General features: G+C 35.4%; 1 protein-coding gene across 1 annotated transcript; it reads left to right on the top strand.

The window, feature by feature from the left end:
* The first annotated feature begins 2,211 nt into the window (after nt 1-2,211).
* On the top strand, nt 2,212-19,103 carry LOC138915663 (tigger transposable element-derived protein 1-like). Its single transcript, XM_070222698.1, has 2 exons — nt 2,212-2,281; nt 18,466-19,103. Exons 1-2 carry the CDS (start codon nt 2,212-2,214, stop codon nt 19,101-19,103), a joined length of 708 nt encoding a protein of 235 aa, XP_070078799.1.
* Nucleotides 19,104-20,337: the final 1,234 nt, after the last annotated feature.

The following is a 20,337-nucleotide window of genomic DNA, read 5'->3' as shown; positions in this document are numbered from 1 at the left end:
CATTTCTATAAAACCTGATATTCATGTACGATAAAGATGCTTGCCTAACCCATAATCAGAGAAATAAAACAATGAAATACTGTTTCTAATATGTCAGATTGGAATTGATTAAAGGGAAAGAGCTAAATGATTGCTGATAAAGGCATTGGAAATTAATATAAATTTCCTGGTGGAAGTGTGAATTGGCACACCCTTTCCAGATTGTTTGTCAATCCACATTTAAATGCCCTGAAAAGAAAAGTGCATGCAATTCCACCTGGAGATTTATCCTGAGGAAATAATTGGTTTAGAATACAAAGATCTACATATAGGAGTGTTCTTTGCAGGAGTGGTGAACTCAAAGATTTCTCACCAAATAATTAAAAGTTAAGGCACAAAGTCTCTGCTGCGGGATCCCCTAACTGAATCTAAGAAGTGGGAGAGGAGGCATCCTCCTGAATCTAGCTCCGGGAGAGCTGGATAAGCTTTGTGGTCCAAGAGAGGGCTAGGACTGTGGCAATGGAGAATGTGCAGAGTACAACATCTCTGTGAGGACAAGATGCTCAGGCAGAGTAATTGAAGCCACAGTGACTGTCTGGCTTGAACCAACAGAAGAGGGCAGCCTCCCCAGATCTGTGAGTGTGTAATACCCACCTTGAGCCTCTACGAAATACTCAGGGGGAGGGGGAGGACTTTTCGACAGATGGGAAGATTCAGGTGTTAATATAATATGACCTAATTTGTATTTACAAACAGGGCAGATCTGGAAATATGGGAGTTGTGTGCTTTAGCATTTTAAGTGTACAACTGTCAATCAAAGATTTAATGTTTTTGGATTCAACTATCTCCTTCAATCAGTAAATACATTGAGTACCTACTGTGGGCCAGAAGCTCTTCTAGACTCTAGGGTCACAAATGTTTTGGGTCTATCATTTTATTTTTGGAAACTAACTCTTAATTAATAGCATATTGAATTGTTTTTTGTTATATATAGATCACATTACCTAGATGTGGAATTCAAAAAAAAATTTAAGCTAATAGAAATAGTAATAATTTGAAAATTCCAGATCCTGCTATTGACCAATATTATTCTTGAAAAAACATATGTAAATATAACATCATTTATTCAAGTTTTGAAGAGAGATTTTATTTTCCTTATAGACACTTGTAGTACATGCCTTGAACATCAGAAAATAATCTAAGAATTCAAATTGATTGTCTAAGCAATTGATACTTTTTTAAAGTAAATATACTTATGATCAGAACTGAGGAAGAGAAATTTATGAACACAGTATCATAGTTTCAAATTATGATTTTCTGTATTATTCTAGTTTACTATATGATGATAAATGTGATAAATGATTCTCATGTTTCATTTCAAGACAAATTTTTTAGGCTGTCAAATACACTTTAAAAGCTGCAATTCAATATGTTTCTTTATATGCCTTCATTTCCAGGAAACTTAAAGCTACACTCAATGTCCAATTTCAAAATCAGCTCATTTCAAGTCTTTGGCTATATATACCTAGATTTTCTTTAGACGATTGTACCTCGTTGGGTTCTTTTTTGTTTCCTAATTGTCTAGTTTTGCATTTGATTAACTTACTATGTGCCTCATTAGGCAATGTGGAAAAGAGTACCGGTACCACCCTTATCTCTATTCTCCTCTCTAGACACGGGCACAGCTAGACCACATTTCTCAGGGCACCGCCTCTTGCAGTTGGTGAGACATGACTAAATCTGGCCAACAGAACTTAAGCAGATGTGATGCGTGATGTCAGGGACCAGTCAAGAAAACAGACATTACTCTGGGCATTTCAAATATAGCCAATTTAATACAGATTATTCACTGCACAAGTGTTAGAGGGATTGAGAAAGTAGAAAAACAATATAGTGATGCAACAAAATAAACAAGAGGGACTATATCAAACTAAAAAGGTTCTGCACAGCAAAAGAAATGATCAACAAAATGAAAAGAAAGGCTACGAAATGGGAGAAAATACTTGCAGATCATATATCTGATAAAGGGTTAATATCCAAAATATACAAAGAGCTCGTGCAACTCAATAGCAAAAAAAACAATACTCCAAATAAACAATGGGCAAAGGAGCTGTAGTTGTCAGTTCATTCCCCTCTTTCTGACAGGATCTGAATGGACGTTTTTCTAACACAGATATACCAATGGCCAATAGATACATGAAAATGTACTCAACATCACTAATCATTAGCGAAATGCAAATCAAAACCACCATGAGATGTGACCACAAGCCTGTTAGAATGGCCATGATCAAAAAGACAAAAGGTAATAAATGCTGGTGAGACTGTGAGAAAAGGGAACCGTTGTGCACTGTTGATGGGACTGCAAATTGGTACAGACACTATGGAAAACAGCATGGAAGGTCCTCAAAATTTTAAAGCTAGAACTACCATATGATCCAGCAATCCCACTTCTGGGAATATATCTGAAGGAAAAGAAAACACTATGTTGAAGAGATATCTGCACTCCCATGTTGACAGCAGCATTAGTTACAATAACCAAGACATGGACACAACCTAAGTGTCTGTCAATGGATGAACAGATAGAGAAGTTGTGATAAGTATATATATATACACACACACATATATAAATGGAATATTATTCAGCCATAAAAAAGAAGGAAATCTTGCCATTTGCAACAACATGGATGGACCTGGAGAGTATTATGCTAAGTGAAATAAGTCAGACAAAGAAAGACAATACTGCGTGATCTCATTTATATGTGAATCTTAAAAAAAAGAGAGAAAGAAAAAACTAAACTCATAGAAAAAGAGATTAGATTATTTGTGGTTACCAGAGGAGGGGTAGGCGATATTGGGGCAAATTGGGTGAACTTCCAGTTATAAGATAAATAAGTACTAGGGATGTAATGTACAACATGATAACTACAGTTAACACTGCTATATGGTATATTTGAAAGTTGCTAAGAGATTAGATCCTAGGAGTTCTCATCACAAGGAAAAAACATTTTTCTCTTCCTTTTTTTTTGTATCTGTATGAGATGATGGATATTAACTAAACTTATTGTGGTAATCATTTCAAAATATATGTAAGTCAAGTCATTATGCTGTAAATCTTACACTTATACGGTGCTTTATGTCAATTATATCTCAATAAAACTAGAAAAAAATTTAAAAAGAAATTCAGAGATTAGTGACTGTAAGAAGCACCTACCACCCCTAGGACTGGAAGAATAAAGGGAATAGGTGGGGTCACCACAGACCAGAACTGTGGAGCAGTGTCACCTGGGCTGGTTCTGGGACCACAGAGGAGTCCTTTCACTGGTACTGGATCCACTGAAGGACTGAGGGGGGCGCCACATGGCTCTGCTGGAATCCGAGGGAAGGGGCCCTTAGCAGGTGTCAGGACCATGGAATGGTGTCTGAGGGCTGATGCTGGGACTGAGGAAGAGGCTGTGCCCGGTGGGTAATGGTGCAACTAAAAGACACTCTTTCATAGCTGACTGCAGCTGCAGAAGGGTTACTGACACAATGAAGAGCAAGTGAGTCCCTTTTCCTCTCCTCCCATCTTCCAATCTCCCATTAGTATTTCATTGGTAGAAGCTACCAGAAGTCAGCTACCAAGGGAATCTGGGAATAAAGTTTGCAAGGTCTCCATCACAAGAGTACATATCAGAGCATAGAAGGGACAAATGGGCATAGGGACTGGGAGCAAAGGGGCAGATGACATGCAGAGGGCCAGGCTGATGAGAGTGCAAAGAGTTTGGAGTTTGTTTTGGAGGCAATCAGAAGCTCCCCGAGAAAGGAGAAATAGGTTAAATTTTCGGGAAGTCTAAGTATGCATGAGTTTTAAAAATATTTAAATTATAAGAGGAAGAGAATGCGAATATGACTAAACTTTGAGCACTTTATTTTCATATAACATTTTCTATTAAAAATTAATACATGCTCATAGTAGAAAATTTGAGGAAAACAAAATTATTAGAAAGAAAATAGTTATGCTATCTAGAGATTATCACAAATAATACTTAAGTATATTTCCTTCTAGTCTTTTGTCTAGAAATATATATATTTTAATATTAAAATCATAGAGTAAAAACACACTTTATAGTCTTTTCTTCAATCACCATTATGTTGTGAGCATTTCTTCAAAGGGCAATTTTTTAATGGTTGCATAATATTTTACCGAATGAAATACACTATAAATTATTTAACCATTCATGACATTATTAATCATGGAACAGAACGATAAAATTGAAGTTCACCGGATCCTGAGGTATTTAGATATCATATACCAGATGAGTTGTAAGACAAAGTACTCTGTAGGAATAGCAAAGTAGTTGCTTGAAAATTGGCTCATAACTTTTGAATGCTTTATTCTCATCTACTATATAAAAGGGTCAAAAGTGTAGATGAGGCAAAGATTTATAAAGAGGAGTTCTCTGGATAGATTCACGCTGAGTTCCCTGGGAGAGATGAGAGTAGATGTTTGTCCCTTTTTCCTCAAGTCAAGGGAGTTTGTCTTCAGCGTGGTCCTCCAAGTGCTAATATGATTGATTCTCCTGTAGTTAGGCAGACCTGGTATCTGATTCTTGGCTAGAAAACATACAGGGCAGAGACCTGTGGGCTAGCTACTCCAACAGCAAGAAGAGAGAAGAACATTGGGCATCCCCATTCTCAGAACTTGTCAGGGTAAAAGATGCTGAGTGCTTCTTGTGGACAACATCTGGGCCATGCTTGAGCAAGAGCTAGCCTGGAGCTGCTTTAAATTCTGTCCAAGAGGGGCTCCCTGGGGATGCTGGTCCCAAAAGAAGTCTGTATGGTGCAGACCCTATCATGGGCTGAATTGTGTCTAACACAGGTCATAAGAACAAAAACAAGCTAAGAGGGCAAGGTTCAGCCAGAGGAAAAGACATACACTATAATAGTGGTTTCTCAACCAAGGATAAATTTGCACCCCTGGGGACATTTGGCAATGTCTGAAGGTTTTTTTGGTTGTCACAACTGGGGATGGGTGGCGTGCTACTGGTATTGCACGTAAAGGCCATGTATGCTGCTAAACATCCTGGGATGCACAGGACAGCAAATGATTTTCTGGCTCAAATGTCAAGAGTCCTAAAAGGTTGAAAGACCCTGGTTTATATCACAGAAAAGAAGGAAAGAGTCAGTGTTAAACATCTGCCAAAAAATTGATTGTGGGATGGTTGCACAACTCTGTGAATATACTAAAATACTAAAAACTATTGTATACTTAAATGGGTGAATTATATTATAAGTAAATTATATCTCAGTAAAGCTGTTATAAAACAGTGGGCATTACAAAATTATAGAAATAAAATTATAATAGAAAACAATTTAGTATATGTAAACAATGCATTGAATAAGCAGGGCTCAAGGAAGTTAATCAGAAGGAAACTTTATTTTTGTATCCCATTGTGACTTTACAATATGTCCATTGAAAGAAATTCTTCCTCTACTCTTGGAAGACTTTTTAAATTATTCTCAGAGTGAAAAATTCCTGTTATTGCTTATTTCACCAAAACAGTATCAATTTAGAAATTAGAATGTTTAGTCCTATGTAATAACCAGAACTAAGAATTTGACTTACATTTTCACCTGATTCCTAGCTGGGTCTTTCCACAGGGAGAAAGGTGAATGAACTGACAATTTCACCCGATCAACACTAACTTATTAGCCCCGAGTTTAAAGGCACCAGGAAGAGACAAGGGTTGAAGGATGAGAGAGAAGGAGGGCAGAAAAATTCTCCCTTAACTGTATAGATGTAGTGTTATGTTTACATTCTATGGGAATGCTATTTTTAACTTTTTGAGGAACTACCTGGATGTCTCCCATAATGGGTACAACATTTTATATTCTTTCCAGTAGGGTATGAGGATTTCAATTTCTCTACATCCTTACCAACATTTGTTATTATATGATTTTCTGATTATAACCATCTTGGTGTGAAATGGTATCTCATTATGGTTTAAATTTCATTTCTCTGATGACTAATGACCTTGAGTATATTTTCATGTGCTTATTAGCCATTGTTACGCTTCCTTGGGGAAATGTCTATTCAGATCCTTTGCCCTTTTCTAAATTTTGTCGTTTTATTATTGAATTGTAAGGGTTCTTTATACATTCCAGATTTAAGTCCCTCATCAGATATATGATTTACAAATATTTTCTCCCATTCTCTGGGTTGTCTTTTCACTTTCTTGATAGTGTCATTTGAAGCACAAAAGTTTTTAATGCATTTTGATGAAATCCAATTTACTTTTTATTTTGTCACTTGTGCTTTTGGTGTCATATTTAAGAAGACTTTACCTAATCCAAGGTCATGAAGATTTGTACCTATATTTTCTTCTGGGACTTTTATAGTTTTAGCTCTTGTATTTAGGCCTATGATTCATTTTGAGTTAATTTTACATATGGAATGAGGAAGGGGTCAGATTTCATTCTTTTGCATGTGGATATCCAGTTGCCCCAGAACCATTTGTTGAAAAGATTATTCTTTTCCGCATTGAACTGTCTTGGCACCCTTGTTGAAACTCAATTGACCATAAATGAAAAGGTTTATTTCTAGACTCTCAATTCTATCCCATTGATCTATATGTCTATCTTTATGTCAATACCATACTGTTTTAAGTACTGTAGCTTTGTAGTACATTTTAAAATTTGGAAGCACGAGTCCTCCATTTTGCTCTTCTTTTTCCAGATTGTTTTGGCTATTCTGGGTCCCTTGCATTTCCTTATGAATTTTAGGATCAGCTTACAATTTTTACAAAAAATGCCTCTGAGATTTCCATAGGGATTGCATTGAATCTATAGACCAATTTGGGGGATATTACCATCTTAACAATATTAAGTCTTTGGATTCATAATCGTAGAATGTCGTTCCATTTACTTAGGTCTTTTTTAGTTTCTTTCAAAGTTATTCTTGTTTTTAATTGGCTTTATTGAGTAAATCCTAAGATATTTAAATCCTAAGATATTTAAAGTGTCCATCCTAATGATTTGATATGCATATGCATTGTGAAAGGATTCCTCCTATCCAGGTAATTGACACATCTATCACTTTTTTTTTTGGTGAAAACATTTAAGTTCTACTCTCTTAGCAAATTTCAATTATACAATACAGTAGTCATCATATACATCAGACCCTCAGACCTTATTCATCTTATAGCTGAAAGCTTGTATCCTTTTACCAACTCTCACTGTTTCCCATACTTTCCTCTTTTGTAATTTTCAATGTACATGTCTTACACTTCTTTTGTTAAATTTTTTCCTATTTTATTCTTTTTGATGCTATTGTAAATGAAATTTGTGATGAAAATATGTTTTCAATTTTTTAATTTCATTTTTGGATTGCTCACTGCTAGTATGTAAATATACAATTTTCATATGTTGATCTTGTATCTTGCAAACTTGCTGAACTTGATTGTTAGCTCTGCCAGTTTTTGTGAATTCATTAGGATTTTCTATATGCAAGATCATGTCATCTGCAATGAGAAATGGTTTTGTTTCTTACTTTCCATCTGGATGACTTTTATTTCATTTCCTTCTTCAATTTTCCTAGCTAAAACCTCCAATACAATGTTGACTAGAAGTGGTGAGAGTGGATGTCTTTGTCTTGTTCCTGGTCTTAGACAAAAGCATTCAGTTTTTCATGAAGTATGGTGGTGTCTGTGGATTTTCCCTAGGTGCCCTTTAACAGGTTAAGGAGGTTTCAACTTCCAGGTTGCTGAATGTTTTCATCATGAAAGGATGTTGGATTTTATCAAATGCTTTTTCTGTACCTAGTAAGATGATCCTGTGTTTTTTGTTCTTTACTCTATCAATATGGTATATTATATTAATTGATTTTCTAATGTTAAACCAAGCTTACATTCCTTGGATAAATTCCACTTAGATATGGGATATAATCCTTTTATATTTGGTAGATTTGATTTGCTAGTATTTTGCTGAGGATTTTTGTGTCTGTATTCATAATGGGATATTCGTCTGCAGTCTTCTCGTCATGTTTTGTCTGGTTTTCGTGTCAGGGTAATACTGGCCTTATATAATGAGTTGGGAAGTGTTCCCTCCAAATCTATTCTTTAGTAGAGTTTGGGAAGAGTTGACATTAATTCTTTAAAAGTTCAATATAATTACTAATAAAGCCATCTGGGCCTGAGCTTTCCTTTCTTTTTCTTGTATTGATATATAGTTGACATAACATTATAATAGTTTCAGATGTACAGCATAATGATTCCATATTTGTATATATTTCAAAAGGATCACTACGATAAGTCTAGTTAACATCCATCATCATACATAGCTACAAAATTTTTTCCTTGTGATGAGAACTTTTAAGATTTACTCTCTTAGCAACTTTCAAATATGCAATACAGTATTGTTAACTATAGTCACCATGCTGTACATTACATCCTCATGGCTTGTTTATTGTATAACTGAAAATTTATTCCTTTTGGCTTCCTTCACCCATTTCACCCACCCCTGACGCCTCACCCCCATCTCTGGCAACCACCGATCTGATCTCTGTATCTCTGAGATCCGTTTTGGATTTGACCCCAAAGCAAAGGTAACAACAGCAAAACTAAACAAGTGGGACTACAAATATTGAATCATTATGTTGTACATCTGAAACTATTATAATGTTATGTCACTTATATATCAATCTGATCTCTGTATCTATGAGCACAGTCGTTTTTTTTACATTCCATATATAAGTGAAGTCACAGGGCATTTGTCTTTCTCTGTCTGACTTATTTCACTTAGCATAATGCCCTTAAGTTTCATTCATGTTGTCACAAATGGCAAGATCTCATTCTTTTTTATGGCTGAATAATATTGCAGCATCATGTTTTCTTTACACATTTACCCATTGATGGACACTTAAGTTGTTTTCTTATTTTGGCTATTGTAAATAATGCTGCAATGAATGTAGGGATAAGTATATCTGTTCAAGTTAATGTTTTCATTTTCTTTGGATAAATAGCCAGAACTAGAATTGCGTGGTCACATGGTAGTTCTAGTTGTAAATTTTTGAGGAGCCTCCATACTCTTTCCCATAGTGATTGCACCAATTTACATTCCTATCAACAGTACACAAGGGTTTCCATTTCTCCACGTCCTTGACAATACTTGTTATTTCTTGTCTTTGATAATAGCCATTCTGATAGTGATGTTGAGCATCTTTTCATATATCTGTGGGTCATCTGTATGTCTTCTTTGGAAAAATGTCTATTCTGATCCTCTGCCCATAGTTTATGGGTTGTTTGGTTTTTTTGCTACTGAATTGCATGAGTTCTTTATATATTTTGGATATTAACTCATCAGATATATGATTTGCAAATATTTTCTCCCATTTGGTAAGCTTCTTTCTCACTTTGTTGATGGTTTCCTTTGCTATGCAGACGTTTTTTAGTTTGATGTAGTCCCACTTGTTTATTTTTACTTCTGTTGCCTTTTCTTTGGGGTCAAATGCAAAAAATCATTGCCAAGTTCAATGTCAAGAAACTTACCTCCTATGTTTTGTTTTAGGAGTTTAATGGTTTCAGGTCTTATGTTCAAACCTTTAATCGAGTTTGAATTGATTTTTTTTTGGGGTGGGGGGCGGTGAGGAAGATTGTCCTTGAGGTAACAACCATACCAATATTCCTCTATTTTTGTACATGGCTGCCACAGCATGGCTTGATGAGCAGTGTATAGGTCTGCACCTGGGATGCGAACCCTCAAACCCAGTCCACCAAAGCAGAGCACTTGAACTTAACCATTGTGCCACCAGGCTGGCCTCTGAATTGACTTTTTTGTGTGGTGTAAGATAGTCGTCTAGTTTCATTCTTTTGCATGTGGCTGTCCAGTTTTCCCAACACCATTTATTTAAGAGACTGTCATTTCCCCATTGTATATTCTCGGCTCCTTTGTCAGAAATTAATTGACTGTATATGAATGGGTTTATTTCTGGGCTCTCTGATCTGTTCCATTGATCTATGTGTCTGTTTTTGTGCCAATACCATACTGTTTTAATTCCTATAGCTTTGTAACATAGTTTGAAAACAGGGAGAACGATGCTTCCAGTTTTGTTTTCTTTCTGAAGATTTCTTTGGCTGTTCTAGGACTTTCATGGTTCCATACAAATTTCAGGATTGGTTATTTTATTTTAGTGAAAAGTTCCATTGAAATCTTGATAGGGATTACATTGAATATGTGGATTGTTTTAGGTAGTATGGACATTTTAACAATATTAATTCTTCCAATCCATGAGCATGGTATATCTTTCCATTCATGTGTGTCTTATATTTCTTTCATTAATGTCTTATAGTTTTCAGTGTACAGAGCTTTCACCTCCTTGGTTAAAGTTATTCCTAGGTATTTTATTCTTTTTGATGTAATTGTAATGGGATTGTTTTTTAAAACTTTCTCTCTCTGATAGTTCATTATTAGTGTATAGAAATGCAACAGATTTTTGTATATTGATTTTTGTATCCTTTAACTTTACTGAATTCAATTATCAGTTCTAACACTTTTTGGTGGAGTCTTCAGGGTTTTCTATGTATAATATTGTGTCCTCCACAACTAGTGACAGTTGTACTTCTTCCTTTCCAGTTTGGATGGCTTTTAATTCTTTTTCTTGCCTAATTGCTCTGGCTAGAACTTCCTAAACTGTGTTGGATAAAAGTGGTGAGAGTGAGCATTGTTCTCTTATTCCTGATCATAGAGGAAAGGCTTTTCAACTTTTCAATGATGTTAGCTATGGGCTTATCATATATGGCCTTTATTATATGAGGTACATTCCCTCTATACTCACTTTGTTGAGAGTTTTTATCATAAATAAATGTTGAATTTTTTCACATGCTTTTTCTGCATCTATTGAGATGATCATATGATTTTTACCCTTTATTTTGTTAATATGGCTTGTCACATTGATTTACAGATGTTGAACCACCCTTGTAACACTGGAATAAATCCCACTTAACCATGGTGTATGATCCTTTTAATGTATTGTTTAACTTAATTTGCTAATATTTTCTTGAGGATTTTTGCATCTATTTTCATCAGGGATATAGGCCTGGAATTTTCTGTTCTTGTGATGTCCTTGTCTGGTTTTGGTATCAGGGTAATGCTGGCCTCGTAAAATGAGTTCGGACGTGTTCCCTCCTCCTGTTTTTTGAACGAGTTTGAGAGGATTTGTATTAATTCTTCCTTGAATGCTTGGTAGAATTCACCAGTGAAGCTATCTGGTCCTGGACTTTTGTTTTTTGGGAGGTTTTTAATTACCGATTCTATCTCCTTACTAGTAAATAGTCTGTTCAGTTTTTCTATTTCTTCATGATTCAGTCTTGGTAGGTTGTTGTTTCTAGGAATTTATCCATTTCTTCTAGGTTATCCAATTTGTTGGCATATAATTGTTCGTAGTAGTCTCTTATGATCCTTTGTATTTCTGTGGTATCAGTTGTAACATCTCCTGTCCATTTCTGATTTTATTTGTCTTCTCTCTCTTTTTCTTGGTGAGTCTAGCTAACAGTTTGTCAATTTTTTTTTTAATCTTTTCAAAGAACCAGCTCTTAGTTTCATTCATCTTTTTTCTTGTCTTTTTAGTCTCATTTATTTCTGCTCTGATATTTTTCATTTCCTTCCTCCTACTTACTTTGGGATTAGTTTGTTCTTTTTTGTCTAGTTCCTTGAGGTGTAAAGTTAGGTAGTTTATTTGAGATTTTTCTTGTTTCTTGAGGCAGGCATTTATCACTATGAACATTCCTCTTAGAACTACTTTTGCTACTACTTAGAAATACTTTTGCTGTATCCCATAAGTTTTGGTATGTTGTATTTCTATTTTCATTTGTCTCAAGTGAATTTTGATTTCTTCTTTGACCCGTTGGCTGCTCAGTAGCATGTTGTTTAATCTCCACATATTTGAAAGTTTTCCAGTTTACTTCTTGTAATGGATTTCTAGTGTCACACCATTGTGGTCAGAAAAGATGCTTGATATGATTTCAATCTTCTTAAATTCATTGAGACTTGTTTTGTTGCCTAACATATGATCTATCCTGGAGAATGCTCCATGTGCACTTGAGAAGAATGTGTATTCTGTTGCTTTTGGATGGGATTCTGAGCTTTTCTTTGTGGGACTTTTTTGATTACTAATTCAATGTTTTTACTTGCTCTGGGTCAGTTCAGATTTTCTATTTCTTCTTGATTCAGTTTTGATAGTTTGTGTCTTTCTAGGAATTTTTCCATTTCATTTAGGTTATCCGATTTGTTAGCATACAATTGTTCACAGTATTTGCTTATAATTCATTTTATCTCTGAAAGGTCTTTAGTAATGTTTTCTTTTTCATTCCTAGTTTTAGTAATGTGAGTCTTCTCTCTTTTTTTCGTAGTCAGTCTAGCTAAACTTTTGTCAATAATTTCGAAGAATCAACTTTTAATTTCATTGATTCTTTCTACTGTTTTTCTATTTTCTATTTTATTTATCTTCACTCCAATCTTTATGGTTTGTTTCCCTCTCCTACCTTTGAGTTTAGTTTCCTATTTTCTTCCCTAGAACAGCAGTTCCTTAGAACAACAGTTCCTGGTAGTGGAAGGTTAAGTTATTGATTTGAGATCTTTCTTCTTTTTTTGATGTAAGCCTTTACAGCTAAAAATTTCCCTCTGACCATTATTTCCAATGCATTCCATATTCTGGTATGTTGTGTTTTAATTTTCATGCATCTCAAAGTATTTTCTAATTGCTTTTGTGATTTCTTCTTTGACTCATTGCTTGTTTAAGAGTGTGGTGTTTAATTTCCACATATTTGTGAATTTTCTGATTTTCCTTCTGTTATTGATTTCTACTTTCATTCCATTGTGATCAGAGAAGATACTTTGTACGATTTCGGTCTTATTACTTTGCTGATACTTCTTTTGTGGACAAACTTGTGGTCTATCAAGGAGAATGCTCCATGTGCACTTGAGAACAATGTGTGTTCTGCTGTTGTTGGGTGGAGTATTTTATACATATCCATTTGGTCTGGTTGAGTTAGAACATGTTCAAGGCTTCTATTTCTTGCTGATCTTCTGCCACACAGTTTTATTCATTATTGGAAGCAGGATATTTATTTTGTTTTCTCTCTTGTTCTTCTATTTTATTAGTATATTTTCTAATCTTTATTATTTCCTTGCAAAGCCCATTCTTGTATCTAGGTCTTTCTATGTATTTATGGTTATATCTTTAGATATCTAGCATTGCTGGCTCAAATGGTATGAACATTTTAAAATATTTGATACATGTTGTAAACCTTCTGCAAGAAAAATCGAACTACTTAATAAATCCCCCAAAAGTAGTACATATTTTTCCAATGGATTACAATTTTTGTATTACAATAATGTAGGCAAGTAAGGATTCCAAAGTAGCAATGCTACATTAATAGGAATAGGTAACTAAGCAAAAAATCAAGTATGTAACTATGTTTGTTTCTTAGTGCCACTGTAACAAATCGCTACAAACTTGGTGGCTTAAAACAACACAGATTTATTCTTTTACAATTCAGAGGCCAGAAGTCCAAAATCAGTTTTACTGAGCTCAAGTCGAGGTGCTTGCAGGCCTCCTTTGTTCTAGAAGCTCTTAAAAGAGAATTCACTTCCTTGTATTTCTCAGCTCCTAGACTGCATTCTTTGGCTGTAGCCCCTTTCTTCATCTTCAAGGCATATCTCTCCAATTTCTGCTTGTATTGTCTTCTCCTCTGACTTTGCCTCCTCCCATATCCCCTTTATAAGGACTGTTGTAATTACATCAGGCCCATGCAGATAATCCAGGGTAACCTCCCCCTCACTACATCCTTAATTTAATCACATCTGCAAAGTCCCTTTTGCCATATAAGGTAATATTCACAGGTTCCGGGCATTGTTACTTGAATGTTTGGAGGTCATTATACAGCCCACCACGTCGACCTTTTATAGACACTGCATAAATTTATTCACAAGTAATAAACTCTCACATATTTTTCATTGTTAGATCTGATGGCACAGTATTACAACTAGTGGCATTAAAGTTCCCTTGCATTTATTGACAATGTTATCGGAAAAAAGCTGAAGAGCATATATTAACATGAGATAATTTTGTGATGTATGAAGCCATGAGCAAGTGAGATCATTGGGGGAAAAACATCCAGTGAAGGAGAAATTTCTTGACTCTCATTGATAAAAGGCCTCTGGGCCAGAACAGGTAGGACTTTTGCACAGACTGCACTAAATACCATACATAATTACATGCATGTAATCATCAGTGTTCCATAACTTTGGATTACTGTAGATGAATATCTGAAACTTGAGAACTACTGGTAACTGGAAAATTACTGATCCAAATTTCTTAAAGTACTATATCGTAAAGTACTGTATTGTAGTGGTTCACAAAGTATGGTCTAGATGCCTCCAGTTATCTCCAAGGACCTCATGGTTACCAAAGGTGGATATATGTCTTTTAATATTTACAATAGACGATTGCTTATATTATCATTTAGCATAAATCAATTCATTTTTCTATCATATTTAATGTGTCACCTCCTTAATATTGCGTTAAATCAGCACTGGAATTGCAATGGGATATGTTTTTGTTAATTGGTTGTGACGTGATGAAGAGATTGATTAAGGGGAAGTGAATGACACCTTGAACTTCAAAACAGAATCAAAAGTTTGAGAATCAGTGGAGTAAAAAGAAAACACACACACACACACACACACACACACACAAACCAACAATTAATTTCACTGTAGCACCACCTAGTGGAACTTTAGAAGAAATCAACCGGTTTTTCTGTCAGCCTTGGAAACAAGGAAAAATTAAAATGAATCAGAGTTCACTTGAAAGTAAGCTTAATATAAATTTGCATTTCCTAAAGTGAGGAGGGAGACTGGTATGCTCTATTTAAAAATAAGAAGCAACTTAATATTTGTAAAAAACAGTCCTATTTTTCTAGTTATAAATTGAGATATATTCATTTTATGTATTTTACAAAATAAAGAAAAGCATACCAGGATAAAAGTCATTCATAATTCCACAATTGAAGAATATATATCATTTCAAACATTTTTTTCTATATACATGTATATACATTCATATTTTAAAATGGAGTTTATGTTGTAGTACTCTTTTCATTTAACACTTCTTTGGTTACATTAAGCTATTAAGTTTTTATCTATAACAATGTTCATGAATGAATCTAATAAACATAAATTAGACATATTCTTTAGCAAATTAGCGAGAGCAAAAAATTTGAAAAAGCCTCAAGTTTGAGTCGGAACAGTTATATGAATTCTTGTTCAACCTCAGGCTAGTACTAAAATTTACTGAAGGTCAGGGTTTTATTTTTCAGTAAAACAGAAATAAAGTTGACTTCATAAGGTTGATAGGAATAAATGACACATAATACAAATAAAATAACTAGTACACAGAGAGACGATCAATAAATAATAACTATAAGTTTGTTGATGCAAACTAGATATAAAAATCATATAGTTATGCTGGAAATTCATTTTATAGATATTAGAATTAACCTGGCCATCACAGCTAAGCCTTAAAACTCCTTTGTTACAAACAACATTAATAGAATTTGTTTAAAAATTCTATATTGACTCAATAAAGTATTAAATTTTTACATGTATTTTGTTAGAATCTGTCTAAAATTAAAGAAAGATCTGTCAAATATATATAATGTTATGGAGTTGTAAGAATGATGTGGCTACAACGTTCACCTCTATGTAGGGAATTACTGTATCCGCATCTAAGGTCATGACCTGTCATGAGAAATTTCAGTTATCCTCATCTATTACCATATTTAGGGCATGTAAAAAATGAGATTAAACTATTCATGTTGTTATTAAAATTTAACTATTGTATATATGGTGAATATGTATATGGTTTCCACTATTACCTTATTATAAACTGTTATAATCACTATCTTTATTTATACATCTTTGCATGCAAGTCAAATTATTACTTTAGGGTAGACTTTCTAGAAATGAAATTGTAGAAATAATGAGAAGTTTAGAGTAGAAATAACACCAAGTTTCACAGGGCTGTTTTTTTTTAAAGATTGGTGCCTGAGCTACCCACTGTTTCCAATCTTCTTTTTTTTTTCTATTGCTTTTTCTCCCCAAATCCCCCCAGTACATAGTTTATATTTAGTTGTGGGTCCTTCTAGTAGTGGCATGCAGGATGCCGCCTCAACATGGCCTGGTGAGCGGAGCCATGTCCGTGCCCAGGATCTGAACTGGCGAAACCCTCGCCAATGAAGCGGAGTGCGTGAACTTAACCACTCGGCCACAGGGCTAGCCCCAACAGGGCTGTTCTTTATAGCATCACTCCACAAAAGCAGATATAAGACCCCTCCAGGCAAATTAAACTAAGCAATTCTAGGGTGCCCAATATTAAGTTAACAGGAAAGCCACCTCTCTTATCATCTAGCTAGAGCCAGGGGTTGAGCTGACAATATGTGAAAGAATATTCTGAGTATGTCCTAGATCAGGTTCTTCTCTCAGCTAAGACATCGATAACATCTCAGTAAACAATGAGTAAACGTATAATACTTGACCATTACCTGAACTCCAGATTTTCTGTGTTGTCATTTAAATATAGACTCATGTATATTATCAAACAATTCAGAAGTCTGATGTCCTCTGTGAAAACTGAGAAGCCTAACAAAAAACTGCTTTTGAATGAAGGCTCCCCTCCACTCTACATAGCACAGCACGGTAATGTGGCTTCAAAACTTTCAGCCTGCAAAGTGAAGAGGCATTCCTAGGATTCTAAGCTTTAATCGGTTAGAATAAGCAGAAAGTCACTAAAGACATAAATAATCAGCAGTATATAAGGAAGGACAAAGACGTACAAATAATCAGCAGTATATACAGAAGGAGACTAGAAAATTGACTGCACTACTATTATGAAGATTAAGACTTGCCAGGAAATATACCACAAAGAGTCATGAAGCCTGTGAAATGAAGTTTCATCCTCATTTTTGTTCCTTAATTTCTTCCGTGGATTCCAAATGGAGTTGGGGAAATTCTGCTGTTTCTCCTGATGTCTTTTATTTAACAGGATGTATCATTCTGTTCTGCATTCCTAGAGCATCCTCCAGGATTTTCAAATGAAATTCCATTTCTTGGATATTAGAGTGTACATGACAAACGATATTTTCTACTGATTTTCCTAAGATTCTGCACCTTGGTGCTTTTCAGTACTTATCCAGTGCTTTCTCAACTTCTCCAGATATGTTGGGATTCTTATGTTAAAAAATTCTTTTTGCTTTTGCTATTAATAATATTTTTGGTGAGTAAGTGAATATTCATAATCATTTTTTAAAATCATGGATTATCACTTTTTATTTTTTGAGGAAGGTTAGCCCTGAGCTAACATCTGTGCCCTTCTTCCTCTATTTTTCTTATATGTGGGATGCCTGCCACAGCATGGCTTGACAGGTGGTGCGTAGGTCCACCCCCGGGATCCGAACCAGCAAACCTGGGCCATGGAAGTGGAGCAGAGGAACTTAACCACTCAGCCCCAGCACCAGCCCCTGGATTATCACGTTTTGATACAGCAATCCAAAAGTTGAGTTACAAGTTCAGCTTATTTTGATACTTGTTTATTAAAAAAAGATATCTCACAAAGATATATAGATTCAATACTCATTTTTCAATTCCATCCATTTATCCAAAAGTTTTTATTGAAAATCAATTAGTAAATTTCCACCTTTCCTAATGTCAATGAACTGTTCTTGACAAGTAATTAGAAGATGCTGTACTTTTGAATTTTAAAAAAGTGAATCCCACTGAAGTGCTTCATTTTAATGTGGAAGACTTTAAAATAAGTCAGAAAAATCTGTTTCCAAGTTTTCTAAGTGTGGGGAGATATGAGCATTTTTAAGGGTGATACATTTATATCGACTTCAAAAATAAAATTAAATGATTATTTCAAACATTTTTTTCAAAATGCTTTTGTTTCTTTTTTGAAAAAAACTGCTTTTGTATTTATTGTTAAAATGTCATTACATTCACGTGTCACGTAATGACATTTCATTCAATGAGAGACTGCATATACGATGGTAATCCCAGAAGATTATAATGGAGCTGAAAAATTCCTATTGCCTAGTGACATTGTAGTCATCATAACATCATAGTGCAATGTATTACTGGTGGGTTTGTCGTGATACTGGTGTAAACAAACCTACTGCACTGCCAGTCGTATAAAAGTGTAACACACACAATTGTGTACAGTACATATTACTTGATACTAATAGTAAATGACTATGTTACTAGTTTATGCATTTACTATACTATAATTTTTTAGCTATTTTAAAGTGTACTCTTTCTACTTATAAAAAAGTTTACTGTAAAACAGTATGCTGTTACGTCAACAGCCACCTCATACATCTCACGTTTATCATATCTTTTGATTGCATCATTTTCTCTTGTGCTTGATTTAATCTTGTGTTGTTTTGTTCATCACAGCCCGTAAGCATATAAAATCCACTGCTACTGTTGCCAGTAAGAGGCCACGTCAAGTGATTGACCTAGAAACAAAGTTAAATGTGGTGAAGGACTACGAAGGTGGAAAATCAGTGATGGTTATTACTCACAAGTCAGGCAAGTCCCTTTCCACTATAGCTACCATCTTGAACAACAAGAACAAAGTGACAGAAGCTGTTAAACGATCTGCTTCATTGAAGGCAACAAGACCAATAAAAATTCAAGAAGGGCTTCTATCAGATGTGGAGAAACTTCTGATGACCTGGATTCAAGACCAGACACAGAAGTGTTCCCCTCTCAGCACCGTGATGATCACGGCCAAAGCAAAAAGTTCGTTTGCGATACTGAAAGAAAAGGCTGTACCCACCCATAAGGTTAAATGTACTGCTAGCTTTGAGTGGTTTAAGAGATTCAAGAATTGTTATTCATTACATAATGTGAAAGTGAGTGGCGAGTCTGCACATGCTGATGTGAAGGCAGCTGAAGAGTTTTTGGAAACTCTAGATAAGCTGATTGCGGAGGAAAATTACTTGCCAGAGCAAATACTCAGTATGGATGTACCTCCCTGTTCTGGAAATGAATTCCCCAAAGAGCTTTCATCCATACAGAGGCCAAGTTAATGCCAGTTTTTAAGGCTTTTAAGGACAGGATAACAATCTTACTTGGGGGCAATGTTGCAGGCACTAAATTGAAACCCTTTATGATCTGGCACAGTGAGAACCTCAGGGCCTTCAAGCATATCAGAGAGCACACACTGCCAATGTACTACAGGAGCAATAAGAAGTCATGAGTGACCCAGCTCCTCTTCCAAGATGCCCCCCTGAATTGCTCTGCCAGAGAAATGGAGAAGTACTCTTTGGACAATAACATACCTTGGAAGATTTTGCTTATTGTTGATAATGCTCCCAGGCATCCTTCTTTTATTGGTGATCTTCATCCAAATATCAAAATTCTGTTTCTCCCTTAAAATACCACCTCTTTGATCCAACCAATTAATCAAGGAGTTATAGAAGCTTTTAAGGCCTACTACTGAGGAGGACTTTTGCCCAGGCTGTTGCTGCAACTGAGGGAGACACTGATGTAATTCTGGAAGGATTACTACATCTCTGATTGCATCAGGCACCTTGCTTGGGGTTGGGGTGATGTAGCATCTGACAGACTCTCAAGAGGTTCATTCATGACTTCAAAGGATTTTCCAAGGATGAGGAGGTTGCAAAAATCGACAAGTCTGTGGCTGAATGGCAAACAACTTTAACCTGGATGTGGATAGGGATGTCACTGAGAAGCTGCTAGAGGTAGTTTCTGAGGAATTGACTAATGAGGATTTGTTGGAACTGGAACAGGAAAGCATAGCTGAAGAAGGGGCAAGAGAAAGTGAAACTTCAGGAGAAGAAAAAGAAGAAGAACCTCCAAGATGATTCACAGTGAAAGGTTTACCAGAAGCTTTTGCAGACCTCAATAAGCTCCTTAAAAAGTTCGAGAACGTGAACCCCAACATCAAAAGGTTTTCATTAACAGAAAGGATGTTTTCATGGTGCATTATCTTCTTACAAGCAAATCTATGACAAAAAAAGAAACAAACTAAGCAAACCACCATGGACATATTTCTGAAAAGAGTGACACCTGCTCAAGAAGATCCTCAGGCAGGTCCTTCAGGGGATGTTCCAGAAGGCGTTATTATTGTAGGAAATGATCACTCCATGCATGTTATTGCCCCTGAATACCTTCTAGTAGGACAAGATGTGCAGGTGGAAGACAGCTATATTGATGATCCTGACCCTGTGTAGGCCTAAGCTAATGTGTGTGCTTGTGTCTTAGTTTTTAACAAAAAAGGTTTAAAAAATTTTAAGATAG

The sequence above is a fragment of the Equus caballus genome, chromosome 9, assembly GCF_041296265.1.
Source record: "Equus caballus isolate H_3958 breed thoroughbred chromosome 9, TB-T2T, whole genome shotgun sequence".
NCBI lineage: Eukaryota > Metazoa > Chordata > Mammalia > Perissodactyla > Equidae > Equus > Equus caballus.
The sequence above is the reverse complement of the archived record's forward strand: the minus strand, read 5'-3'. Positions and strand labels throughout refer to the sequence as shown.